The following is a 27606-nucleotide window of genomic DNA, read 5'->3' on the forward strand; positions in this document are numbered from 1 at the left end:
CACTGAAGGACGCTTTGAGCAAAAAGTAGATTGCAATCTCTCACTGAATTCTAACCAATTGAGCAAAAAATCTTGAGAAAGGTGATTAAGAGAGAGAAAACAGGGCTTCCCTGGTGGTGCTGTGGTTGAGAGTCTGCCTGCCAATGCGGGGGACACGGGTTCGAGCCCTGGTCTGGGAAGATCCCACATGCCGCGGAGCAACTAGGCCCGTGAGCCACAACTACTGAGCCTGCGCGTCTGGAGCCTGTGCTCTGCAACAAGAGAGGCCGCGACAGTGAGAGGCCCGCGCACCGCGATGAAGAGTGGCCCCCGCTTGCCACAACTGGAGAAAGTCTTCGCACAGAAATGAAGACCCAACACAGCCAAAAATAAATAAATAAATAAATATTTTTTTTTTTAAAAAGAGAGAGAAAGCAAAAGCTGGAGCCAGACGGGAAGCAAAAAGCAAAATAATATTAACTGAGTGGAAAACCAGTGATGTGGGTACAACACATACATTTACACCCTCAAATATTTGTCACAGTTCCTTAGCACATGACCAGTATAAGCTCATAACTGCAGAGTTAAGTGAAATAATGTTAACTCATTCACTCTTCAATAATTTTAAAATGTCAAAAAACTTTCACCAAAGAAGACGGGAATACATATGCTGGCTCCTAATTCATTAAAGGGAAACCAAAAACTATGAGAAGTGGGTTGACGGTGTAGGATCTTCTGAAAGCAGCTCCTGACTGCTCCAAGGGTGAATGCCAATCCTTGGCAAAATTTTCACCAGTCCATGGAGAAAACATCAATGCAGCATCACCAATGTCCTCTCTGGGGAAGGACTTCATTTATTCTGAGATTTTATCCTTGTTACATTTTGATGTTAAAATATATGCCTTCTTTTGGAAAATGGTAATGGTAGCTATTAGCTTTTGTCTTTTGGAGATTTTTTTTAATGTTCTCCATAGCAAAATAAAGATTTGGCAACTCTAAAAAAAAACAAACAAAAAACAAACAAACAAACAAAAAAGAATCAAGCGTTTTCTTATTTTATCTCCATTATTTTTATCTGCATCCACATACTTCATTACATAGAAATAGAGAGAATTTAAGATAATGTAGAAATGAAAATGCAATCACAGAGTTAAGATATATAATTCTAGTCTGAATAACTTCCCTCTTGGTCACAATATGTTGGAAAATAATAGCAAGTAGAGTAGAACTATATCCAAGATGGCCTCCTTCCAAGGGATTTGTTGAGAATTTTAGGGTCAAAGGCAATTGGTCTGGAACAGTTTTAAAGGAAGAACATTTATATTATTTTCTCCTTTCCCTATTCCAACAAGGTGCTATGTATGTATCTCTAGTCTGACTCTGATGTTGTACTGTAATTACTGATTCTTATGTCAGTTGACTTACTATATTGAAAATGTGTTAATCCCAGAAATATATATATTTAAGATGTACAGCATGATGAATTGATATACATATACAGAGTGAAATTACTACAGTCAAGTTGGTTAACATACCATCTCCTCACATAGCTACCATTTTTTTTTGTGATGAGAACACCTGAAATATCTTAGCATATTTCCAGTATTCAATACAGTATTATTAACTATAGTTATATATTGTACATTAACTCTCTAGACTTATTTATCCTACATAACTATAACTTTGTACCCTTTGACCAACATATCCCAATTTCCCCCAGGCCCCAGTCCCTGGTAACCACCATTCTACTCTCTGCTTGTATGAGTTTGACTTTTTAAGATTCCACATATAAATGGATTATGTAGTATTTGTCTTTGTATGCCTGGTTTATTTCACTTAGCATCATCACATCCTCTGAGTTCACCCATGTTGTCACAAATGATAGGATTTCCTTCTTTTTTTTTGGTTGCGCTGAGCAGCATGCAGGATCTTAGTTCCCCAACCGGAGATCGAAACCGTGCCCCCTGCATTGGGAGCATGGAGTCTTAACCACTAGACCACCAGGGAAGTCCCAGGATTTCCTTCTTTTTTAAGGCTGAATAATATCTCATTATACCTATCTATCTACCACATTTTCTTTATCCATTCATCTGCCAATGGACACTTAGGTTGATTCCATATCTTAGCTATTATGAATAAGGCTGCAATGAACATAAGAGTGCAGGTATCTCTTTGAGATATTTATTTTATTTGGATACATATCCAGAAGTGTGATTTCTGGAGTCACACTTGAAGTCATTTAATTTCTAGTGGACATTTAAAGGACTTTCTGGAATATAGCCTAGTAAATGGCAAGAGACCAACACAGCCTAAATAAAATTCACACAGAACAGAGAAGAATATTTCACTTGTTGTGACAAAAGTGTCAGGAGTGAAAGGAGTGAGGTACAATGAGGAAAATAAATATGCATCATAAATGGGATGCTGGGCTACAAATGCCTGCATATTTAATTAGGCCCTAAGATGATTTGTAAGGCAGCACAGAGCAGCAAGGCAGGATGTTGAAAGACTGTTGGATTATGAAGCATGAAGAAATAAGTTCAGGCTGGGTGAGCTGGCATGAGTTTTTTTAACTCTTTAATTTAAAATAATTACAGATTAATTGGAAAATGCAAATAAAAGTGTAGAGTGGTTCTATGTACGCTTCCCAGTTTCCTCCAATGATTACATTTTATATATCAATAACTGTAGTATGATATCAAACCCAGGAAGTTGACATTGGTACAATGTATGTGTATAGTTAGTTCTATGCCATTTTACCACATATGAAAACTAGTGTAACTGCCACCACAGTTGAGATACAGAACTACTTCATTACCACAAAAACATCCCTTTATGGTCACACACACATCCTCCTCATCTATTCTTCACTGCTGGCAACTGCTAATTCACTTTCCATCTTTATATAAAATTTTATCATTTTGAGAATGTTATATAAATGGAATCATTTAGTATATGACCTTTTGAAACTAGCTTTTTTCACTCAGCATAGTGCCCTTGAGATCTACCAAGCTGCTGAGTGTATCAGTAGTTCATGACTTTTAATTGCTTAATAGTATTCTATGGTATGGATGTACTAAAGTTTAACCATTCCCCATTAAAGGACATTTTGGTGGTTTCCATTTTTGGCTATTACAAATAAAGTAGACTATTTATATTTAATGTGATTACTGATATGTTAGGACCTAAGTCCATCATTTTATTTTTTGTTTATCCTGTTTGTGGTCTTTTCAGCTTTTCGAACCTATACATTTATGTCTTTTGCCAAATTTAGGACAATTTCAGCCATTATTTCTTCAAATACTTTTTTAGCCCTGTCTTCCCTCTCCTCTCCTTCTGTGAGTCTGATAACATGAATATTTGATCTTTTGTTATAGCCCCATCAGGCCCCTGAAGCTCTGTTAATTTTTTTTCAGTCTATTTTCTCTGTTGTTCAGATTGGGTAATTTCGATTGTTCCATCTGAAAATTCATTGATTCTTTCCTCTTTCCTCCCTGTTCTGTTGGTGAACACATTCCCTACATTTTAAAGTTCTGGTTATTATAGCTTTAAGTTCTAACATTTTCATTTGGTTCATCTGTATATCTTCTATTTCTTTGCTGAGGCTTTCTATTTTTCATTTGTTTAAGCATATTTGTAATTGCATGTTGAAGCGTTTTTATGATGGCTGCTTTATCCTGTGAGATAATCACAACATATGTTGGCTCTCTCTTCTCAATCAGGTATAGGTTTTTCTGGCTCTTGGTATGATGACTGATTTTTTAAATTATATCTTTGATGTCTTGGGTATTACAAGACTCTGGTTCTTATTTAAATCTTGCATTGTAAAAGGCCTTCTCTGACACCGTGCTGGTATGGGGTAGGGGATGCCACCTTGTTACTGTCAGGTGGGGACAGAAGTGCAGGTTACCTGCTTGGCCTTTACTGACACCCTTGGTGGGGGAGGGTGCCCCATCATTGTTGGGCGAGGGAAGGAGTTCAGGCTCCTCACTTAGTTCTCCACTGATACCACACTGCCTTGCTGGTTTGGAGAGGGAGAGGTAGATGTTACTTCTCCCCATATGGCCTCCACAGGAGGGTGGTGGGGCTTGTTACCTCAGGCAGGTGGTAAGGGCGTTAGGACTTGTTACTAGAGGAAGGTGGTAAGTCCTGGCATCCTACTTGGCCCTTTCTGATGCCACTCTAGTGAGAGAGAGAGGGGAGTCTCACTACCTCTGGGTGGGGTGAAAATTCAAGCTCTCAGCATGGTCTGTGCTTACCCTGGGGGGAGGAGGGGGGCTCATTACTGCTAGGTGAGGATTAAAATCCCAGTTTCCCACCCAGCTTTCTCTGAAACCACCATGGTAGAAGGGCATTGCATGAGTGCTTAATCCCTTCTTAAGGCCTCTGATTCTTCCAGAGAGTAACAGCCACTGTCACCGTGCAGGGATTTTTCTTACAGTGGTAACAGAAGTAGTGAAAGAGGTAGTAAGGATAATAATAGCAGCTTACACTTAGTGAGCACTTAACAATGTGAGATACCAATGCTTACAGCTTCACCTGGTTCATTACACTTAACCCACACAGTATTGCCAAACAGCAGCATTGCTACTCCTTTTTCAGACAAGAAAGCTAGGGTTTAGAGAGGTTATATTATGGCAGAGTCAGGATTTCAATCCAGGCAGTCTCACTGCTAAGCCTGGGCCTTAAAACTACTTTACTATACTGTAGTGAGGATTAATCAAGATGACATGTGAAAGTGCTTGAAAATTAGAAAGCACTAAACAAGTGTGAGGGAATTTTTATTACCACTTTTCAGAGTACTTCGACAAGCGACCATGATTAGGTAAATGAAATTTCAGGCTTCATCCAAAGCTAATGAATCATTTAAACACTGTTTTCCACTGTAACAGCTACCCAAAAGATAAGTTTCACATTCCGTAAAAGCTGCAATGCACCTCTGAATGAAAGTTTTAAAGGTAGAACTTTAGGGAAATACATGTACAGACTATTTTCTCATAGGTATTTTTACATTTTTCACATATAGAAACGGGAGCTGAATTTTGGTTTAATCTCTTTAGATAGGTTTAAATAGAAGTTGTGAGGAGAGAGGTGTTATGGATAATCACTGAGCCATGCTATCTACTTTATAGGAAGGAGATTAAGTTGTGGAGGAATCCCTTTAGTTTAAAGAAATAGTTATATGTAGATCATGAAGTAGACAAATTCACATGAAAAAGGAAATGTATATCGTTCACATTTCAACTATATTTGAAATGACAGTATAATTCTCTAAAGCACATTAGCTTACAACACTGTTTCATTCATTTATCAAACATTTTTCCAATACTATGTCCTAAGCTCTGTGATAAGCTCAATGGGCGAAGATAAAGACACAGTCCTGCTCTCAAAAGTTCGTAGGTAAGTAAACTGTAATTAGAATTCCATGTAACAAGTACAACCCTGGAAGTAAACTCATGGCACTGTGAGGACTGGCACAAGGAACACTGTGCGGAGGACGTAGCTCCTGGGCTGAGTCTCACAGGGAGAGAAGAACTTAGCTTGCTGGGGTCTCGATGGTGTGGGGTAGTACAGTACACAAAAGGACACAACATGAATGATGGCCTGAAAGAGTGCGGACATTTAGGGAGCTGCGGGTTTATGGGTGTGGCTAGAGCAACAGGAAATGAGACTGCCAGATCACACAGGCCTGGTATGCTTCATTAAGGATTTTGGTTCTTAATCTTGAAGGTAATGGGTAAGCCAATGAAGGATTCATTTCAGAAATAGGACTCTTGTCGTAATGTGGTGTTATGGAAGGGATTAAAACTAAAGGCAGGGAAGAAGCCTATTATATTGCTACAAATGAGAGATGATGGGGATTGTAGAATAATCTGATTAACTGCATATTTGGTGAATGGGGAGGAAGAGGAGCGAAGGGAGGTATGATTTTAAAACATTTCCTAGGTTTCTGACATAGATGGTAGTGTTATTTACCAGGATAGGTGGGAGGTAAAGGGGACGGACAGGCCCAGTTTTGGGCATGCTAAGTTTCAGGTACTGGGTATGGAGATGCTGATTTGGGATCGTCAGTGGAGGAGAAAAACTCAAAAGGGAATCCTGGGAAACATCAACATTTGCAAAATGGTCCTCTATGAGGAAAGTCCAGAGGGAGATTTTACACAAACCAAAGGAAGGGAGATTTTTAACGTGGAAGTCACTGGTGATCTTGGTGAAAGCACTCTGAGTGAAATGGTGGGAGAAAAAGCCAAACTACAGTGGGTAGAAAGTGAATGTGTAGTGTGGAAGTGAAAAGAGTGGATGCAGACAGCTCTTTAAGATGCCTGGGTGTGACACACAGGGGTGGTAAGTATGACCAGAAGCCAGTGAGCTGTCATTTCTTTTCTACTGGAAATACAAGGATGCCTAATGATAGCAATACAATAAAGCTGATGATGCTGGCATTTTACAAATGATAGCTTAATCTTTGGCAACTTGGTCAAAAACAAATGCAGGAATGAAACAGAGAAAAATACAAAAGTGCTAGTTTCAGGATGGGTAATCTGATGTAACACAGAAGCCACATTTTCCCAAGTTAATTATAGGCAACAATAAGTAGTTTTCAAAATTATGTCATTTATTTGTTCTTCTAAAAATACCTATGAAATATCTATCAAACTGTATGTGAAATGCACAATTTAAAAAAAGGTTTTGGTCTTCCTCTTTCACAACTTTCACTTGGGAAGCAAATCCCCATTGACATTTCTCATTGCACACAGTAAACCTCAAAGGAAGGGAGAGTACATATGATTTGAAAAAAGTCTTTTAGACAGTCTGATCTGCATTCCCACACCTTAGATGAGACTTCTTGCCCTAGAAAGGTACTTCAGGAAGGCAGGTCAGTTCAATTAGGTAAATGTTGGTTTAAATGCCTCAATGTGCCCAACACAAGGTGTGGAAGCAAAAGCAATGGATTTTAGTATAGCTCCCCCACTAACTTTGCGACCTTGCATGAGTTATTTAACCTTTTTAAGTCTGTGGCCTCACCTGAAACTTGAAAGGGTTGTATGAGAGAATCTTTCAAGTTCTTTACAGTTCTTGATACTTTATGATTTGTTGACAAGCGGGTCGAAGGTTGCTAAATTAGACATTCTTTTCTCTCTACCTGGTGATTTTCAAGAGCACATGCAAAGTTTTCCTTCCATGCTTCCTGCTCCAAGCACTTACCACTCTGTTCCCACCTGCCTAATTCCTACTTAGGTTCAGCTTCCAACAAAACTTCCTCAATGAAGCCTTCTCCAACCTTCCTGTTAGGAAGGAATCGCTCCGTCCTCTGACCTCTCAGAACACCCAGTCTTTACTTTGCTATGGCACTCTTTGCTTTGGCATTCATGTCTTATTTTACTAGACCAGAGGATGGCAAACTTTTTCTATAAAGGGCTAGATAGTAAATATTTTATGCTTTGCAGTCATACAGTCTCCATCACAACTACTAAACTCTACCATTATAGGGAGAAAACAGCCATATGTAACAAACGAGTGTGGCTGTATTCCAATAAAACTTTATTTACAAATAGGTGATTGTTTGTATGTCCTAGTCTGCTGACCTTCGTGCTAGACGATAATGTTCTTGAGAGCAAGCTCCACACCGTATTGTCTCTGCATTCCTTGTGATGCCTAGTATAACATATTCTTGCCTAAAGACGGCACACAAATAGATGGAATAAATTATGTACACTTAAAATAGGAGGAAAGAAAATCAATAGCCATTCCCTCTATGTTATTCATTTCAAGAAAAAAAAAGAGATAATCGATATAAAAGCATAAGAAGATGGTGTAGTCCTTCAATAATCTAATCAGTGTCTTTACATTGCTGCCTTTTAGACAGTACTTTTCCCTTTCTAAATCTAGGGCAAAAATTAAATTTCACTCATCTTTCAATGCCAAAAGCCAAAGGCCCTTCTGCATATAACAAAAGCACATTTCCCCCAATTTTTTGTTTTGAAAAACATCAAGCTGTTAGAAAAGCCAAAGAATATTAAACAATGAACTATACTCTACCTAGATTCACCAACTGATATCATTTTGCTACATCTGTAAAAGCACGTTTCAAAAATAAATTTTATTGCAAACTGCACCTATTTTAAGTGTAACTTGCAACAAGTTTTTTTTCTGAGAAAATTTTAAAGTTTTGCTTTTTAAACATTTGGGGAAGAGTGTTTGCCCAAGCATACCATGACATCCAATATCCTTGAAGGAAAATATTAATGTATTTGATTACATAGAATGAGTAACTTCTATACCAAAAAAGACAGTATAAACAAAATTTAAAGGAAAAGGAGACACCAGATGCTAGGAGAAAATGTTAGCAACAAATCTATAAAACAGGAATAAAAATATATAAAGATAATAAATAAAAATTTTAATGTGTGAACAGAATTTAAGAAGACAACTCAATTAAGATGGATAAAGGATGTGAAGATATACAAATGACCAATAAATATATGCAAAAATATGCAATCTTACTAAATTATCTAAATTTATCTAAAACACTAGTGAGATTCCATTTCAGTTTAGCAGATGGGCAAGTATTTTAATATATAGAATATATCTACATTGTAATATCTGATGTTGGTAAGTCAGTAAGTTTTGACAAATCTATGCACCTGTATAAGAACCATCAAGGTAGAGAACATCTTCAACACCCCCAAAAGTTCCCTCGTGCTCCTTTGAAGTCAATGTTCTCCTCCACCCCCAGGGCTCTAGGCAACCACTGATCTGCTTTGTGTATCATAGATTATTTTGCATTTTCTAGAATTTCAAATAACTGGAATCATATAGTAGGTGGACTTTTGAATCTGGCTTTTTTTAATTTTACTTTGAATAATGCTTCCCTGAATTCTGAATAATTCATCCATGCTGTTGAGTGTATCATCAGTCCATTCCTTTTTATTGCTAAATATTATTCCATTGTATGGATATACCACCGTTTGTTTACCATATCACCTGTGGGTGGATATGTGTGTTGTTTAGGGATTTTAGTTATTTATGAATAAGGTTGCTAAGGTCATTCTTGTACAAGTCATTTTTGTGAAGAAATGTTTTCATTTTTCTTGGGTAAACAACAAGGAGTGACATTGATGGGATGTAGGGCTAGTATATGTTTGTAAGAAACTGCAAAACTTAAACCACACTTTTTAAAACAACAGGATTTGTTAAATTATATTGTCAAGATTCAAGAGAAAGCAAGTTATCTTTTAAGGAACAAAACTACATACTGGAGTGTGGTCTACATTAAGACTCTCATTTGCTGCGGTCAGAGGTGTTAATGAGACCAAATATTGCTGCTTTTCCTCTCTAAACAGACTGCTTTCATAGGTGATGAGAATGAACTGAGCAAGAGCAGAGGCCCACCATAAAGAATGCTTTTAGTCTATTTCCAGTATCGCATAAAACCCCAAGAGGACTGGGAAAGGGCATAGAAACAGGAACTTAGCTGTGTGTATGACCATTTTAATGTCTGGTATTACTGTTCTCTTTCATTTACTAGAAACACCAGAAGGCCTTCTGCTTGATGCCCTGCTATGTCTAAGTACAAACATGAAGATGTTGGGATGCAAGCTTCAGAAGGGCAAGAAGAGAGACTGAATTATTATAGGGTGCTGGAAAAGGCCTAAACAGAGTTCATCTATATTCACCCTTCTAATTTCTGCCCATCTTCCACACCTGACCCACTAGTAGTCTCTTTTTCTCTCCATTCTATATTGCCCCCCCGAGCCCTCCTCTTGTCTGTTTCCTTCTCTTCTTGGGTCCCACTCTTGTCTTCCTTTTAGTCTCTTCCATTTTCTCTCATCTTTCTGCTTTCTGAGTATGTGTACAAATGTGCATGTGTATGATTCTCACCCTTGCTAGGCTTATTTCAGGCTTCTCTTCCTAGTCTCTCTTCTTCCTCCCAAACAAAAGCTGTGAAGTTTGTTAGACATAAAGAAATAGAACTATTCCCTTGCAATTGTTGATGATGGCCTTTGTGCTTTTCATTTGCAGTAGTTTTCTCCCTGCAGCTAAATACTACAGGTTCCAGTCTGAGTACTGGGATCACCCATTTTCCTGAATCTCTATGTTAAATGACAACATAGCGTGTTCAAAACGTACATTGAATAGTTGTCACTCCCTTTAAGGAATTTTCAAAACATGAGTTAAATAGTTGTTTTAAAAATTCCTCTGCAGGTATTTTAAAACATGTTTCAACTATATAGCTATAGACATACAGTCTACAATGAAAGCTTCACTTTCCTTTCATAAAAACAATCATTTTTCCAATAAAGAAATCTTTTTAAGTTCAAGGCCATATTTAAGCCCTAATAAATAAGTCCTGGCATTTAAATTACCAAGTATTTCAGTTCCTGAGGTGAATGCATGTAGCTGATGGAAACCACATAACTCTTACCAAATTACCAAATTCCAGGAGTCTAGAACTTTTATTTCTGTACTGCTTTAAAATCTATATATATGTATATATATGTATGTGTGTGTTTGTATGTGTATAAAATGTCAAACTTCAGAAAAGTTGCAAGTATAGTTCAGAATCATGCTGCACCTAGTTGTCATGTCTTGTTCCTACCCATCTAGAAAATTCCTCAGTGACTCCTTGAACTTTCATGATTTTGAGACTTTTGAAGATTACAGGTTATTTTGAAGAAGGTCCCACAATTTGGGCATGTCTGATGTTTCCTCACGATTAGATTCAGATTATGCATCTTTGGCAGGAATATCATAGTAGTGATACTGTGTTCTTCTCATTGCAGCCTATCAGGTGACAGACAATTTTGATTTGTTGCACTACTGATAATGTTCACTTTGATCACCTAAGGTGGTGTGTACCAGGTTTTCCCACTACAAAGTCACTTTTTTTTTTTCAAAGTCACTTTTATTTTGTAATTAATAACAACTTGGTAGGAATGTACTTTGAAACTAGGTAAATATCCTATTCCTCATCACATATTCATTTTTTTAAAGAAATGGGTACAGCATAAGTATTTCATAAAAAAGTAAATATTTCTCTTTCACTGGTTAAAAAAAGGCAGAGTGATATTTGGAACAGGATTTGAAATATAGGTCTTCCTGCTTAAACTGACAGATCAATTACCATTTGTATCTATTTAAAACATAGGCCATTATTTTTAAAAATGTAGAAGTACAATAAATGTATTCTTTCCTCACATTTGAAACCTGAGAAATAAGCAAGCTTCTGTAAGGTAAAAGCTAAGGCCATGTCATTTCACTGTTAACTCAGTATCCGTCTTAAACTGAACCTGGCTTAAGTCCGGCTGGAGCTCTCACCGCTTAGCACTCACTCCTTTTCCCTCTGCCTTTACTTGGGCTGTAAGCTTACTAAGGTTGATATTTTTTCTCATTTCCTTAGATAATGATTAAATTACTTATCAATCAGTTCTCAGTTTAGATAAGCTCCTCTAGGAACTTCCCCCGACTCTTGAATATCTCAGCACCCTGTCTTGACTCATCATAACCCTTACAATATTATATCGCATTTGTCTGTTTGCTTGTTTGAACTGAACTATCCACAAGACTGTAAATTCCAAGAAGACTAAGATTGTGGCTTTAGTCCATTAAAAATTTAATAACTTAACTAGAACGATACCAACAGATTTAAACTCTTTTGGTTCTTCTGCTATCCCACTCCATGCCTCTATACTTAAGTAACAACTATCACGAATTTTGTGTTTGTCATTTCCTTGCTTAATAAAGTTTTTTAAATCACATATGTATGTGTTCCTAAAGAATATAATTTTTAGTTTCCCTTGTTTTCACACTTTATAAAAATATTATTTGAAAAAATTAATCAGTGAATTTAATTTACTAATATTTTTAGAATTTTTGCTTTGGTTCATGAGAGAAACTGGTCTGCATTTTTTTTTTTTTCTTGTTTGGTTTTGTTAACAAGGTTGTACTGGTCTCAAAGAATGCATTGGGAAGAAGTTCCACTTTTTCTCTTTCTGGAATAGTTTAAGATTGAAATGATCTCTTCCTTGAATGTTTGATAGAAGTTGGCTATAAGATCATCTAGGCTTGTGATTTCTTTGTGGAAAGACTGTGAATAACCAATTCAATTTCTTTAATGGTTAGAGAAAATTTCAGGCTTTCTATTTCTTCTTGAGTTGGTTTGTTGAGTTATAATTTTCTAGGAATTTGTTAAATTAATTTAAAATTTTAAATGCACTGGTATAAAGTTGTTTGAAGTATTCTCTTAACATTTTAATTCCTCTTCAAGCTGCAGTTAATTCTTTATATTCCTTATATTATTTGTGTCTCTTCTTTTTTTTCGTGATCAAGTTTGGCAGAGGCTTGCCTACTATATTAGATTTTATGAATAACTAATTTTTGCTTTGTTGATATTCTCCAATGTTTGTTTTCTAACTACCTATTATAATTTCCCTTGTTATCTCTCTAGGTCAATTTGGCTGTTCTTTTTCTAAGATTCTTAAGTTAAATACCCAACTACTTATCCATACACTTTATTCTTTTCAAATATAAGCATTTAAATATATATATTTTACAGTTTTGCTTTATTGCATCCCCCCAAATTTTGATATGTAGTATTTTCATTATTGTCCTATTTTAAGTTCAAAAATTTGTGACTTACTGTGTGACTCCTGAGTTTAAGTCTCTAAATTTCTAAATGTATATGGATGTTTATCTTTTTGTTATCGATTTCCATCTTAATCACATTACATTCAGAGCAAATTGGTTGCAGAATACTTCTATTAAAAACTACAAACTTCCCCTTAAGTATTGTTTTTTGGGGATATGCTATATTTTCATTATCATCAATTCAAATTATTTTCTAATTTCCCTTGTGATTTTGTAGGTATATTATTGATTTCTAATTTTATTCCATTGTGGTCAGAGAATATACTTTCAGTTTCTTTAAATTTACTAAGATTGTTTTATGGCCCAGCATATAGTCGATCTTGAACACACTATGTATGCTAGAAAAGAATGTGCGTATTCTGCAGTTGCTGGGTGTAGTGATGTATAAATATCAATTAGATCTAGGTGGTATCATCTATATTTTTACTGACTTTTTTTTAGTCAAGTTATTTTATCAATTGCTGAAGGAAGGTGCTGAATATCCATCTATGAGAATGGAATTATTTATTTTTCTCTTTGTTAATATTTGCTTCCTGTATTTTGAAGCTGTTATTAAGTACATACATATTTATGATTGTTATATTTTCCTATTGGTTAACCTTTTATCAATTTGCAATGTTGCTCTTTATATCTTCTACTACTGTTATATATTAAACTCCTCTTCGTTTGATATGAATGTAGCTATTCTAGCTTTTTGTTTTATTTTGTTTTCAACTTATATTTATATTGGTCTGTGTTTTTATATTTAAGTACATCTCATATAGATAGCATTTAGTTGGGTCTTGGTTTTTACCCTTTTTGACAATTTATGCCTTGTAACTTTTTCAAGGGAAGTTTTGCACATTTTGTTTAGTATAATTATTGATATATTTGGGTTAGATTTGCTGTTTTATTGTTTTCTGTTTGTCTCACTGTGTTTTGGAATATTTAGATATATTACAGAATTCCATTTTAATTTACATATTAGCTTCTAAGCTATTTTGCTAGTAGCTGCTCTAAGGGATTATAATATACAATCTTAACTTTTCATAGTTTACTTAGAGTTAAGTTCATACCACTTTGTATACAATTCAGAAACTTTGTAACCTTATAGGTTTTCTGTCCTCCCCATCCTTTATACTATAGTTATCATATGCAGTACACCTAAACATGTTATAGCCTTATAAGACAGTGCTAAAATTTTTGATTTAAACCATAACATGTATTTTTAAATTTTGTTAAAGAAACAAAGAGGAAACAAATCTTCGTTTCCAGTGTTCTTCATTTTTTCCTTCCTAAAGATAGCAATTTTCATTGGGTATCATTTTCCTTCAGTCTGAAGAACTTTAGCAAATCTGTTGTCAACTAATTGTCTTAGGCATATATTTTAAAATGTCAACTGTATTTATTTCACCTTTATTCTTGAAGGATTTTTTTTGCTGGATATAGAAATTCTGGATTGAATTTTTTCTTCTTCTAGCATTTTAAAGATGCTCACTGTCTTCTGGCCTCTGATGAGACAGATGTCAGACACTATCTGAATCATTATTTGCCTGTATGCAGTGTGGCAACTTTCAACATTTTCTCTTTTTATTATACTTGGTTTTTATCAGTTTGACTATGATTTACTTAGGCATGATTATCTTTGTATTTATCCTTTTGGAGGTTTGCTGAACTTCTGATTGAATCTATATATTTATGACTTTTACCAAATTTGGAAAAAATTTAGACATTATTCTTTCCAAAATATTTTAATGCTTCATTCTCTGTTTTTCTTCTGGATATCCAATATATATTACACTGTTTGATATTGTCCCACAAGTCCCTAAGGCTCTGTTCTTCTTCTTTGTTTTTGTTCCCCATTCCCTCTACCACACACATTCTTCAGACTGGTTAATTCCTATTCATATAACTTTAGGTTCAATAATATTTCTTCTGTTACCTCCATTCTGCTGTTAAGCCCACTAGTGAATTGTTTTTTAAAAACGTATACTTATTTTGTAAATAATTTTACACTTCTCTCAGCCTTCCCTAATGTTAACACCCTACATATAACTATAGCACAATTACCAAAACCAGAAAATTAACACTGATACAAAACAATGAACTAATCTACAGACCTCATTAGAATTTTGCCAGTTTTCTCACTAACGTCCTTTTTTTCGGCTTCAGGATCCAATCCAGAATCCCACACTGAATTTAGTTGTCACACCTCTCTAGTCTCTGTGAGTTTTTCAGTCTTTGCATTTCATAAGCTATCTTGTAGACTGTCCTCAATTTGGATTTTGTCTGATATTTTCTCATATTTAGATGGCATTTTTGGCAAGAGTACCACAGAAATGATGGTGTGAGCTTCTAAGTATATAATATTAGAGGGTAAATGATGTTGATATGTTCTGTTTCTGGTGATGTTAGCTTTGATCACATAGTTAAGGTAATATCTGCCAAATTTCTTTATTGTAAAGTTTCTATTTTCCTTCTTTGTAATTCAAAGTATCTCGTGTGGAGTTATTTTGAAACTTCGAAAATATCCTGTTTCTCGTCATACTTTTACTCACTAATTTTTGCATCCATTGATGATTTTCTCCTGCAATAATAATTACTGTGGTGTTTGTCTAATGTTGATTTTTCTATTTTCATCATTCCCTCTCATTAATTCATTTAGTGAATTTTTAAATTCAGTTACTGTATTTTTCAGTTTGATTCTTTTAAAAAAGCAGGCATATGACTTTTTTTGGATTCAACTGCAAAACTCTATTCTTGGATAGCAGCTGAAATCTCAGTTCAGTTTGTCTTTAGCTGAGGCACTTGGAGTCTGTCCCACACATATATGGTACCAGGGTCATTCAGATATTTATAAATAATTTAGGGGATCCTCCTTTCTGGCTCTCTCCTTTTTGAATATCATCCTTATATTCTAGCAGTTGTCTTTGCCCCAGATTCTGTCTTCTGGTTCTTTAGGCCAGAAGAATTGAGGATTTTCTACAGTAGTTCTAGTCATCCCATGTGGTACCAACTGTGGCCTGCCCTCAGGCTAAAAGCCATAAAACCATGAAACTCACTCAATGCTGTTCCCTTCTTCCAAGTGTCTATTCCAATCAGAATTTGTCTGCTTTTGATTGGTCTCTAGTACCTTCAGGTAGGTTTTTTTCATACTTTACCCAGAGATTATACTTGTCATCTGCAGGAGGGTCAGTCTGGTAGGAGCTTATTCAATAATATCTGAAGCAGTACTGGATCATCTGTATGATACTGATTCTTTCAAATATGTTAAGACTTGCTTTATGGCCTAGTGTGTAGTCAATTCTTATAAATTTCCCATGTGTGCTTATATAAAATATATATTCTCTAATATTGCCATACGGTTCTATCTATGTGCATTAAACCAAGTTTGTGAATTGTTTTATTCAGCTTTGTACATATTTAACAATTCTGTCTGCTTTACCTACCATTTGAAAGCAGTGTGATAAAATCTCCACTATGATGCTGGATGTGTCAATTTCTCACTCAAGCAGTCAACTAATGATTCTAGGTGACAGTAATAATAATGATGATGATACTATTTCATATGACTGCAGTAGAAGGGCAATTAGAGTTATAATCTGACCCATATTCTTTCACTAGGTCAATTTTGAATGTAGCTTTGAGGGTAAAGTTCTACATCAGTTACAATATCCTTTAACTGTTCTCACCAAACTTATATCAGCGGTGTGTCATGTAATATAGTAGAAAGAAGGTTAGGTTGGGATTTTGGAGACCTGAATTTGAATCCCAGTTCTATTGATAACAGGCTGTGAAACTTTTGGCAAATACCCACCCTAAACATCTCCCATCCTTCTCCTTTTTTGAGTTCCTTTGTCCTCATGTAAAACAAGGAGGACTGGACTAGATGAGATACTATGAAGGCCTCCTCTCTGTTTCTGATATACTCTGTATCAATAAGCTATATAGCCTACTAGACACAGAGTTCACATTATTGATGAAGAAAAGGGTAGGGTGTCCTTGACATGCTGAGCAAGTGCCACATAGTGAGGAAAGGAGAAACAAGATGCAAGTGGCATCAGGAAGAGCAATATTACCAGTAGAGAGTTGAAGGGTTTCTGCTCCCTGTAATTAACAATTAAGTCCATGTTCTGGCTCCTTGGTACAAAGAAAACAATGTGGTGAATGGCCAATTCCAGGCCTTTGCTGCTGTAATGAAAATGAAATAGGCACCTGCATGGCTCTGCACATGACTCAGTGAAAAACGATCCCCTTGCTCTAAGGTTGCACTTATATTTTCTTTGTTTGTACACAGGGCTTTCTTGTCACATTCTGAAGTGCTCACCAACAGTCTCTTTGATCCAACAGTACCATATTAATTATTTAAGGTTTGTACATCACTTTTCAATTAACAGTTTCCTTGGCTCCAGAAAATATATACACACAATTTATAAGAGTATTCTTTAAATATTCCATGAGGAACAGGTTACTATGAATTAAAAATAAGAATGCTAATAAAATATGTAATACCTTTTAAAGTGCAATGAAACATCAAGAAATTATAAATCTTTTAATTAAATGCTTCTTCAGTGTATCTTACCCAGGTGACAATATTAAACATGTATAAAATTAAAGTCACAAAAATGTTACTTCATCTCATTTGTCAACTCAATAAAGTGAGGACACATCAATTTAGGTTATAGGAAGGGATGTCCTGGACAGGGACTCAGGAGACTAGCATCCAGGTCATGGTTCTATCACTAGGTAGTTGTATGATCTCTTTGCCACGTCTCAATTTACTAATCTGTAATATGGACTATTTAGAACTTGTTCAACATTAAAAGTCTATCGATCTATTTTCACAGCACTCAGTAGTACTTGTACTGGTCTTTTTTTTTTTTAATATTTATTTATTTATTTTTGGCTGTGTTGGGTCTTCTGTGCGAGTTGGGTTTCTGTGCGAGGGCTTTCTCTAGTTGCGGCGAGTGGGGGCCACTCTTCATCACGGTGCGCGGGCCTCTCACTGTCGTGGCCTCTCTTGTTGCAGAGCACAAGCTCCAGACGCGCAGGCTCAGTAGCTGTGGCTCACAGGCCTAGTTGCTCTGCGGCATGTGGGATCTTCCCAGAGCAGGGCTCGAACCCGTGTCCCCCGCATTGGCAGGCAGATTCTCAACCACTGCGCCACCAGGGAAGCCCATACTGGTCTTTTTTTATGGTAATAAACACGTAACATAAATTTACCGTTTAACAATTTTAAGTATACATTACAGTCTAATTAACTATATGCACATGGTTGTAAAACAGATCTCTAGAACTTTTTCATCTTGCATGACTGAAACTCAATACCCACTGAACAGTAACTTCCCACTTCCCCTCACTCCAGCTCCTGGAAATCACCATTCGACTTTCAGTTTAATGAGTTTGACTACTTTAGATATCTCACGTAAGTGAAATCATGCAGTATTTGCCCTTCTGTGACTGGCTTATTTCGTAAGGTTCATCCATGTTGTAGCATATGGCAGGATTTCCTTCCTTTTTATGGCTAACCAATATTCCAGTGTAGGTACATACATTTTCTTTATCCACTCATTTGTCAATGGACATTTAGGTTATCTCCCCCTCTTAGTTACTATGAATAATGCTACAGTGAACATGAGAGTGCAAGTATCTATTTGAGATTCTAATTTCAATTCTTTTTGGGTAAATACCAAGAAGTAATCCCATATGGTAGTTCTATTTTTAATTTCTTGAGGAACTGCCATTACTGTTCTCCAAAGCAGCTGCACCATTTTACATTTCCACCAGCAGTGCACAAGGGTTCCAATTTCTCCAAATTCTTGCCAATACTTGCTACGTTCTGTGTTTTTGATTTTTGGATATTATGTATTTTGGATATTAACCCTTCATCAGATATATAAGTTTCAAATATTTTCTCCCACTCTGAAGTTTGCCTTTTCATTTTGTTGATCGTTTCATTTGCTGTACAGAAGCCGTTTAGTTTGATGTAGTGTCACTTGTTTATTTTTGCTTTTGTTGTACTTTTGGCATCATATCCCCCCAAAAAAATTCTTGCCAGGACCAATGTCAAGGAGCTTTCTCTTCATGTTTCCTTTTAGGAGTTTATGGTTTCAGGTCTTACATTTAAGTTTTAAGTCCATTTGGAGTTAATTTTTGTGTATTGTGTAATTTTTGTGTATGGTCCCCAACCTTTTTGGTACCAGGGACCAGTTTTGTGGAAGACAGTTTTTCCACGGACAGGGGCGCAGGGGCAGTGTGTGTGTGATGGTTCAGACGGGAATGCGAGCGATGGGGAGTTGCAGATGAAGCTTTGCTCATTTGCTCGCCACTCACCTCCTGCTGTGTGGCCTGGTTCCAGGGGTTGGGGACCCCTGGTGTAAGATAAGGTCCAATCTCATTGTTTTGCATGTGGATATCCACCATTTCCCAACAGCATTTACTATTACCCAACAGCATTTATTGAAGAGACCACCTTTTCCTTTGTATATTTTTGATGCCTTGTCAAATCTTAGTTGACTGTATATTTGTGGGTTTACTTCTGAGCTCTCTATTCTGTTCCATTGGTCTATGTGTCTGTTTTTATGTCAGTTTGCTTTAATCTTAATTATTTCCTTCCCTCTGCTAACTCTGGGCTTAGCTTTTCTTTTTCTAGTTTCTTGAGGTATAAAGTTGTTTGTTTGAGATCTTTCTTCCTTTTTAATGCAGGCACTTATTGCTATGAACTTCCCTCTTAGCACTGCCTTTAAGCATCTCGTAAGTTTTTGTATGTTATATTTTGTCTCAAAGATACTATATAATTTCTCTTCTAATTTCATTCTTTGATTCACTGTTTTTTTCATGCATTTGTTTAATTTCCACATATTTGTAAATTTTCCAGTTTTCTTTCTGCTATTAATTTCTATTTTCATTCCATTGTGGTCAGAAAATATACTTGGTATGGTATCAGTCATCTTAAAATTGTTGACTTGTTTTGTGACCTAACATGTGATCTATCCTGAAGAATGTTCCATGTGTGCTTGAGAAAAATGTGTATTCTGCTGCTGGTGGGTGGAATATTTTGTATATGTGTATTAGGTCCATTCAGCCTATACTGTTGTTCAAATCCTCTGTTTACTTAATGATTTTCTTTCTAGATGTTTATCCATTATTGAAAGTGTGGTATTGAAATCCCTTACTTTTACTGTGTTACTGTCATCTTCTCCCTTCAGTTCTTTTCAATGTTTGCTTCTTATATTTGAGTGCTCTGATGGGTGCATATGCATATATATTTACAATTGTTATACCTTCCTGAAAAATTGACCTTTTATTACTATATGATGTCGTTCTTTATCTCTTCTGAGAGTTTTTGACTTCAAGTCTATTTTGTCTGATATAGGTATGGCCACCTCTGCTCTTGTTTGGTTACCATTTGCATGGATTATCTTTGTCACTTCTTTCACTTTCAGCTTATGTGTGTCCTTAAATTTAAAGTGAGTCTGTTGTTGACAAAAGATTTTGATCCATTCAACCACTGTATGTCTTTTTACTGGAGAGTTTAATCTATTTACATTTAAAGTAATTATTGATAGAGAAGGAACTACTATTGCCATTTTGTTAATTATTTTCTGTCTTGTAGTTATTTTGTCCCTCATTCCTCTCCTGCTGTCTTGCTTTGAATTGTTGATTTTTTTTTGTAGTAACATGCTTTGATTCCTTTCTCATTTTGAGTATCTTCTATAGGTATTTTCTTTTTTTTTTCTTTTTATTTATTATTATTTTTTTTGGCTGTGTTGGGTCTTCATTTCTGTGCGAGGGCTTTCTCTAGTTGCGGCAAGCAGGGGCCGCTCTTCATCGTGGTGCGCGGGCCTCTCACTCTTGCGGCCTCTCTTGTTGCGGAGCATAGGCTCCAGACGCGCAGGCTCAGTAGTTGTGGCTCACGGACCTAGTTGCTCCGTGGCATGTGGGATCTTCTCAGACCAGGGCTCGAACCCGTGTCCCCTGCATTGGCAGGCATATTCTCAACCACTGCGCCACCAGGGAAGCCCTATAGGTATTTTCTTTGTGGTTGCCACTGGGTTTACATAAAACATCTTAGAGTTATAAGAATCTATTTCAAGCTGATAACAACATCAATCACATACAAATATGCTACACTTTTACTTCTCCCCCCCAATATTTTATGTTACTGATGTCAAAAAATACATATTTTATATCATGTATCCATTAACATACTTTTATAGTTATAGTTATTTCTACACTTTTGTCTTTTAATTTCTATAACAGAATTAACAGTGATTTAACCACCCTCCCATTACAGTATTACAGCATTCAGTATTTGTCTATATATTTATGTTTACCAGTAAGCTTTATACTTTCATATGCATTCATGTTGCTATTTAGTGTCTTTTTGTTCCCACTTGAAGGACTCCTTTTAGAATTTCTTGTAAAGTAGGTCTAGTAGTGGTGATGAATTCCCTTAGCTTTTATTTATCTGGGAAAGTTTTTATTTCTCCTTCATTTTTGAAGGATAGTTTTGCTGGATATAGTGTTCTTGGTTGGCCTTTTTTTCTTTTAGCATTTTGATTATAACCTCCCACTCCCTTCTGGCCTGTAGTGTTCCTGGTGAGAAATCCACTGATTGTTTTATGAGAGTTCCCTTGCATGTGACAAGTTGCTTTCCTTTTGCTGCATTCGAAATTCTGTCTTTGACTTTTGATAAGTTGATTATAATGTGTCTCTGTGAGATTCTTTGGATTCATCAAAGTTAGGATCTGTTGGAATTCTTGAATTTGGATTCCCTTTCCTTCACTAGATTGGGAAATTTTAGGCCATTATTTATTTAAATAAGCTTTCTGCCCCATTCTCTCTTTCTCTCTCCTTTTGGGACTACCATAATACATACACTGGCCTACTTTACAGTACAGCATAAGTCCCTTAGGCTTTTTTCATTCTTTTTTCTTTTTATTCCTGACTGGATAATTTCAAATGACCTATCTTTTAGTTCAATGATTCTTTCTTCTGTTTGATCAATGCTGATCTTGAATTCCTCTAAGTTTTTCAGTTCAATCATTGTATTCTTCAGCTCCAAAACTTCTCTTTGGTTCTTTTTATATTTTCTACCTCTTTGTTATTTTCATTTTGTTCATATATCATTTTCTTGAGTTCATAGAACATCTTTATGATGATTATTCTGAATTTTTTATCAGGTAATTCATATACCTGTTTCTTTAGGGCTGGTTTTGAAGATTTATCTTGTTCTTTGTAGGGGCCATGTTTCCCTTTTTCTTTGTGTGTCTTGTAACTTTGTGTTGGGATCTGCACATTTGAAAAAACAGGCATGACTTTTAGACTGTACATACTGGCTTTGTAAAGGGGAAGACACCAATCACCTTGACTAGGGAATTAGGCATTCTCTGAAACTTTTGTAGGGGATAGGACTTCTCTGGGCCTGCGTGTGCAATTCCTCAATTAGAAAGGCTTGCTGGTTTCTATTTCAGGAGATCATAATCTCTTGCTCCCTCTGGTGTCTGCCTGCAGCACTGCAAGTTCTCTGGTTCTCAGCAGCAAGCTGCCTTGCTCTCTCTTGTTCTCAGGGGCTGCCAGGCATCCAAAGTATGCCAGTTTCCTGTCAGTGCCATAAGTCAGGTGAGACAGATACAAGTCCCCTGGCAATCCTCCAAAAAGCCAGAATGCAGGACTCACACTCAACTCCCCTCCCTCCTAAAGGGGAGAACCAATGAGCTGGGGTATTATCTTCCAGTGTGGAGCTGTGCCAACTTGAGAGAAGGGCAATCATGAGTAAAGCAAAACAGTTCTTCTTACCCACATCAATGTGGCTGTTCTTGGCTTTGAGATCATCTGGGGTATTGCAATATCTTAACTGTTTCCCAGAGTTCTCATAATGGTATTTTGGTCTGTATATAGTTGTTAAGTGTCTCTGTGGGGAATGAGAACTGGGACTTCCTATTTTGCCAGTTTGCTCTTTTTCACTGGTCTTTTTATTGCCTTCTAATGTGCATGTCTGGTCTCCTCAAGGAGACATTTTGAAGGTAGAGGCATACTTTTCTATGCACTGAATGATTTAGGTACAGAGAAGATTCTTAACAATCACTTATTGAATGAAATCTGCTTTAACATATTTTAAGGTTTTCATACTTTTTGGAAGATAATACATCTCTGTTAGCCTTCATCCTAGATCATGCCTGTCTAAATGTACTGTTTTTACAGGGCTCCAAATAAATTCCTCAAGACCTTATCTTAAAAATCCTACTTTGAATCTGCACTGCAAGAAAAAGCACAGACTTTTACAGTGCCACATATGCTAATTTAGCTTTTGTAAAAATCATAATCCAGAATTGTAGAATTTCCACCCTTCCTCAAGGCATGGGCAAATACAATTTCTTCCCAAAAGCCTCTCCAATGCTTCAAGTTAGAACTCATTCATTCATTCATCAAATATTTAACAGGCACCTCTTATGTGCCAGGCACTCTTTTAGGCTGTGTGGGCTACTCTGTAGCTCTGATTATGTTACAGAACTTCTCATAGCTTTTCTTTAATGTTAATGTATGTAAGTTGTTCCTTCTTCAACTGTGGGCTTCTAGAGGGAAGGAACTGTGTCCAATTCACCTCTGTAACCCTGGAATCTGTACAATGCTTTGCACATAATTGAGATGAAATACAAGAGTGCTAAAACAAACTCCAAACAGCTAGATTGGGGGAAAAGAAAGTCTTCTAAACCATCTCAGTTTGCTGAAGAACCAGAAAGGCTGAAGTGCCCTATAATCAGGTGTTATATAAATTCCACCAGATCTCAATTAATTAGCTTCTTTTATGCTTCTTTCTAATCCTTCTGGAAAATATGTTGATGACTATTTTCTATCCTTTACTTAAAGGTTACTAACAAGTTAGTGATCCATATTTCAGTTACATGTATATCAAAACAAGTCAGCAATAAAAATGGAAATGCACTCAAGTGATTTCCAGAAATGTAAATATCACCATCACTAGCTACCACCACCCTCCACTTCCCCAACTTAGAAAACATACCCTCCTCTCCCACCTATCACAAACTCTATCACAGCAGTATTAGAATTGACAGCTAGAGAATAAAAAGCCAAAAGGAACAGCAGAAACCAGAAAGTGCCACATATAGGAGGGATAAAATGTGTTCGACAAACTAATGTCCCAGGATCCCAGTTCTAAACTGAACAAAATAAACATAGAATGTGGTGAAATCCACTGGTTGGGAGATTAAAAGTTTTCTGAGTGTCAAGAAACCTTGAAGTCACAAGTAAGGGAATATTATTCAAAGAAAACTGGGGATTTCAAAATACAGGGAGAGGATCAAGCTACTTTTATAAGCTCCTGGTACACAGTAGGCACTTAGTAAATGAAAGCTATTATGAGGAGTTAAGGTCTAGCTCAAATGTCCCTCCTTTGTGATGTCCCAGGCACAGGCTACTGAGCTCCTTCCTCTGTGCTCCGTTATACTCTGTACAGGTTTCCAACACACCATTTTTATATGCAATTTACATATTTATTCCCACTCCTATGCAGGAATTTCCTGGATGGTTGGGATCATGTCTTATGCGTCTCTGGAACTGGAAATAGTAGGCGCTTACAATTATTAAGTGAGAGAATAAACAAACTACCATACAATAAGAAAAGGTTTCGATTATAAAAGAATGAAGGGCTAGGATGAAAGATCTTGTCTGTAAGTCTTCTTGCTCATTCCTTCGCATTTCAAATGTCTCTTTTGTTACTTGTTCTGTTCAAAGTACATTTACGTATCTTCTTCCATTAGCAATATAGAATAGGTTTCACAGAGTAAATTCTTCCAGATGATGCAGCATGCAACAGTGGGAGAGCATGGGGTTTGGTTTTTTAGTTTTTACTTCTTATTTTGAAATAATTTTAAATTGGTAATGGAAGAATATAAATTATATACTTTGAACAGGACAAGTAACAAAAGAGAACGGCTTTGAAATGTGAAAGAATATGCAAGAAGACTTAAAAACAGGATATGATGCAAGAATGTAGAGTTCCCTTCACCCAGTATCCCTACTGTTAACACCTTACAAAACCATAGTATAATTACCGAAAGCAAGAAGTGAGCCAGTAAAATTAACTATTCTACAGACCTTATTTGAATTTTCAAGTTTTCTCACTAACGTCCTTTTTCTGGTCTAGGATCCCACATTACATCTAATTGTCAGATCTCCTTAGTTTCCTCCAGTCTGTGACAGTTCTCCAACCTTTCCTTTTCTTTCATGACACTGACACTTTTGAAAAGTACAAGTCAATTTTTGTGTAGAATGTCCCTTAATTTGGGTTTGACAAACCTAGGTTGGACTCTTGACTCCATGACTTACTATCTATGTAGCCTTGGGCAAGCCAACCTTTGTGGGACTCAAGTTTCCTCATCTGTAAAATGATATAATAATACTGACTTTCTGTTTTAAAAAGTAAATGAAGCAATATATATTAAAATACCTGGAATATAAGGCCATACCACAAATGCTAAGTCTTTTCTCCTTGCCCCTGCCTTTCAACTATTTCTGATAGAATTTTGCTAAAAGTGTAACCCGTATTTCAATGCCTTCTTTTATAGATAAAACCACATATAACTTAGCCCTCAAGTGATGACTCAGTGTCATCACTATAAATAGCCATTATTGCACTGTGTAACAGTTCTAGGTCTGTGTTTTTTGTTCTCTCTCACTGCAGTCCCTTCTCATTGTCAGTATGCCTACGTGTAAGGGCCTCATCATTTCCTTTCTGATTTTCAGCTTGAAACATATGGAGTTCCATTTATTTACTTATATATTCATCAAAGACATACTGAAGCTACTGTGTCAGGCCCTGTGTTAGGATCTTGGAGAAAGTGATAAATTACCTCCTGTCCTCCTTGATTTTATGGCTAGTTGGAGAAATGGACAAGTAAACAGTTAATTACAATTCAGTGTGATTAATTCTATGAATGACATAATGCAGAGGAGCATATAAGAAGAACACCTAACCTGGACTTGGGGAAAGAGTCAGGTTGGGGAAGGTTTCATAAAGAAGGTGCCATTATGTCTCAGTAAAGGTCTGCAGAATGTGTAGAAATTAACCAGATGGAGAAGGAAAGAGGGCAAAAGGCACACAGTTTAGGAAGAGCTATTAGAAATACGTGCTGAGTAAAAGTAGATCGGTTCTGAAAAATAAATCTCCTGTGTTATAAACTTGCAGCTTGAGAGCGATTTTGCGCCAATACCTCAGGGGCTCAGAAACTTGACCAGGAAAATTCTGGCCCCAGGGTTGTGTTCTGGAGACTGCAGTTGACAGACCTAAACCTTTGGATATTATGCTGAGCTTACCTCTTTCAACATCTGTGAACCGAAGTAAAATTTAAGGCTACAACTGGCTGCTTGTTCCCATTTCAAAAGTATAACAGGTTTGCCCCTTTCTGACAGAGGAGTTTCTTGCTTCAAAAAAATATATCAATGGTCATCAAAAAGTCCTTTTTAAACTGACCCTTTTAACTGAGCTGGTAAGAGAGGTTTTGAGACTTTCCCAGCTGTCTTCCCTTCTACAGCACTCATTCCTACGGCCTCAGAGGTTTGCCTTTGAGCCTAACTCATTCCAAAGCTCTAGTCTGACCATGTAAATTTATGATCTCAGCAAGTGCTACAAGTATATTACCCATCAAATACTGGAACTTAGGAGAATGCAATATAAGATTTTCAAATTAAGAGGTTTTTCTGCCAGTTCCTATTTTACTCTCCCAGTCATCTTCACTTTTTTTTTTTTTTTTTTCCAATCTGGAGAGTAAATAAGCTTTTAGTTTTCTCCACAGGGGATATTTCTCAAATCTTAGCTGCTTCTAACTCAAAGCAATAATATTACATACCGTCAACTGGTGTATGAGGAGGTCCATTAAGAAGGTAATCTTGTTACTAAACAGAACATCAGTGCAGTTTTCTGAACAGTTATTGCAGGTGAGGTTGTAAACATTGATTGCATTGCAGAGAGACCTAACAGAAGGAGAAAAACACCACTTATAAAACCCGTGCAGCTCTTCTCTAAACAATTTAAAATACATAAAATGAATGGTATAAAAGCAACAGGCATGGGATAGAAGTCACTCTAAAAAAAAAAAACAAGCCAAATATTACTAGGTGCAAGGTCCATCAGCTAGATATAAAAGCTTGTAATTTTTATCCACAGCCCAGTGTTCATTAGTAACTAATTCTTGCCTCTTATTAATTTCTTAGTTGCAGCAGCAGGCAATGGAAATGTACTTACCAGTCTACTGACAAGGTCTTAATAATCTAAGATTAGATATTACCCAGGAATTTTGGGATCTAGAATTCTTTGAATAATACCCAGAAAAAAAGGTCTGCCAAAGCTCCTGTTGCTAGATCTCCTGGTCGACAAGGGCAGATGATGGAAGAAGGGAGCACACATGAGGAGAAACTAGAGGCTTTCCCTGTGAGACAAGAACTGCAGAGTTCTGGGGAGTGAGCACCACACCTGCTCAGAGACTGAGCAGGGGAGGACCTAGAGAGTAAAACAGTCTAAGGTCAAACCCACCAAAGAAATGTTTTTTTTTTTCTTAAGGATTAAAAAATTATATGCCACTGTTCAAAGAAACATTTGGAGCAACACTCAATGGGTATTCTTCTGAGTGCTTTGAAAACTGTGATTAACCTGCATTGCCTGAGTGATCAATGTTGATTCCTGCCTGTCGGACTAAATCTCCTGCTTAAGTCCTACATATAAGTGTTTTGATTTAGTCCCTTACAACCAGTCCTCTAGAACAACAATTCTTAAAGTGTGAACCATGGACCAGTAGCATCAATATCACCTGGGAACTTTTAGAAATGCAAATTCTCAGGTTCCACCCCAGCTTACTAAATACTAGAAACTCTGGGGGTAGAGTCCAGCAATTAGTGTTTTAACAAATTTCACAGGTAATTCTGATGCATCTTCAAGTCAGAGGACCACTGTTCTGGAATAGGGGCTCTAGAGTTTGACAG

General features: G+C 36.5%; 1 protein-coding gene across 3 annotated transcripts in view; it reads right to left on the reverse strand.

Moving 5' to 3' along the window:
- Positions 1-27606, reverse strand: part of SCAPER (S-phase cyclin A associated protein in the ER) — a 485805-nt gene that overhangs the window by 105323 nt on the left and 352876 nt on the right. For all 3 annotated transcript variants that reach the window (XM_059912693.1, XM_059912690.1, XM_059912691.1), the window contains one exon: positions 26478-26601. In XM_059912693.1, the coding sequence (XP_059768676.1) occupies positions 26478-26601 (124 nt within the window). The remainder of the gene's footprint in view (positions 1-26477; positions 26602-27606) is intronic.

This window comes from Balaenoptera ricei, chromosome 2 (genome assembly GCF_028023285.1).
Source record: "Balaenoptera ricei isolate mBalRic1 chromosome 2, mBalRic1.hap2, whole genome shotgun sequence".
NCBI classification, from domain to species: Eukaryota; Metazoa; Chordata; class Mammalia; order Artiodactyla; family Balaenopteridae; genus Balaenoptera; species Balaenoptera ricei.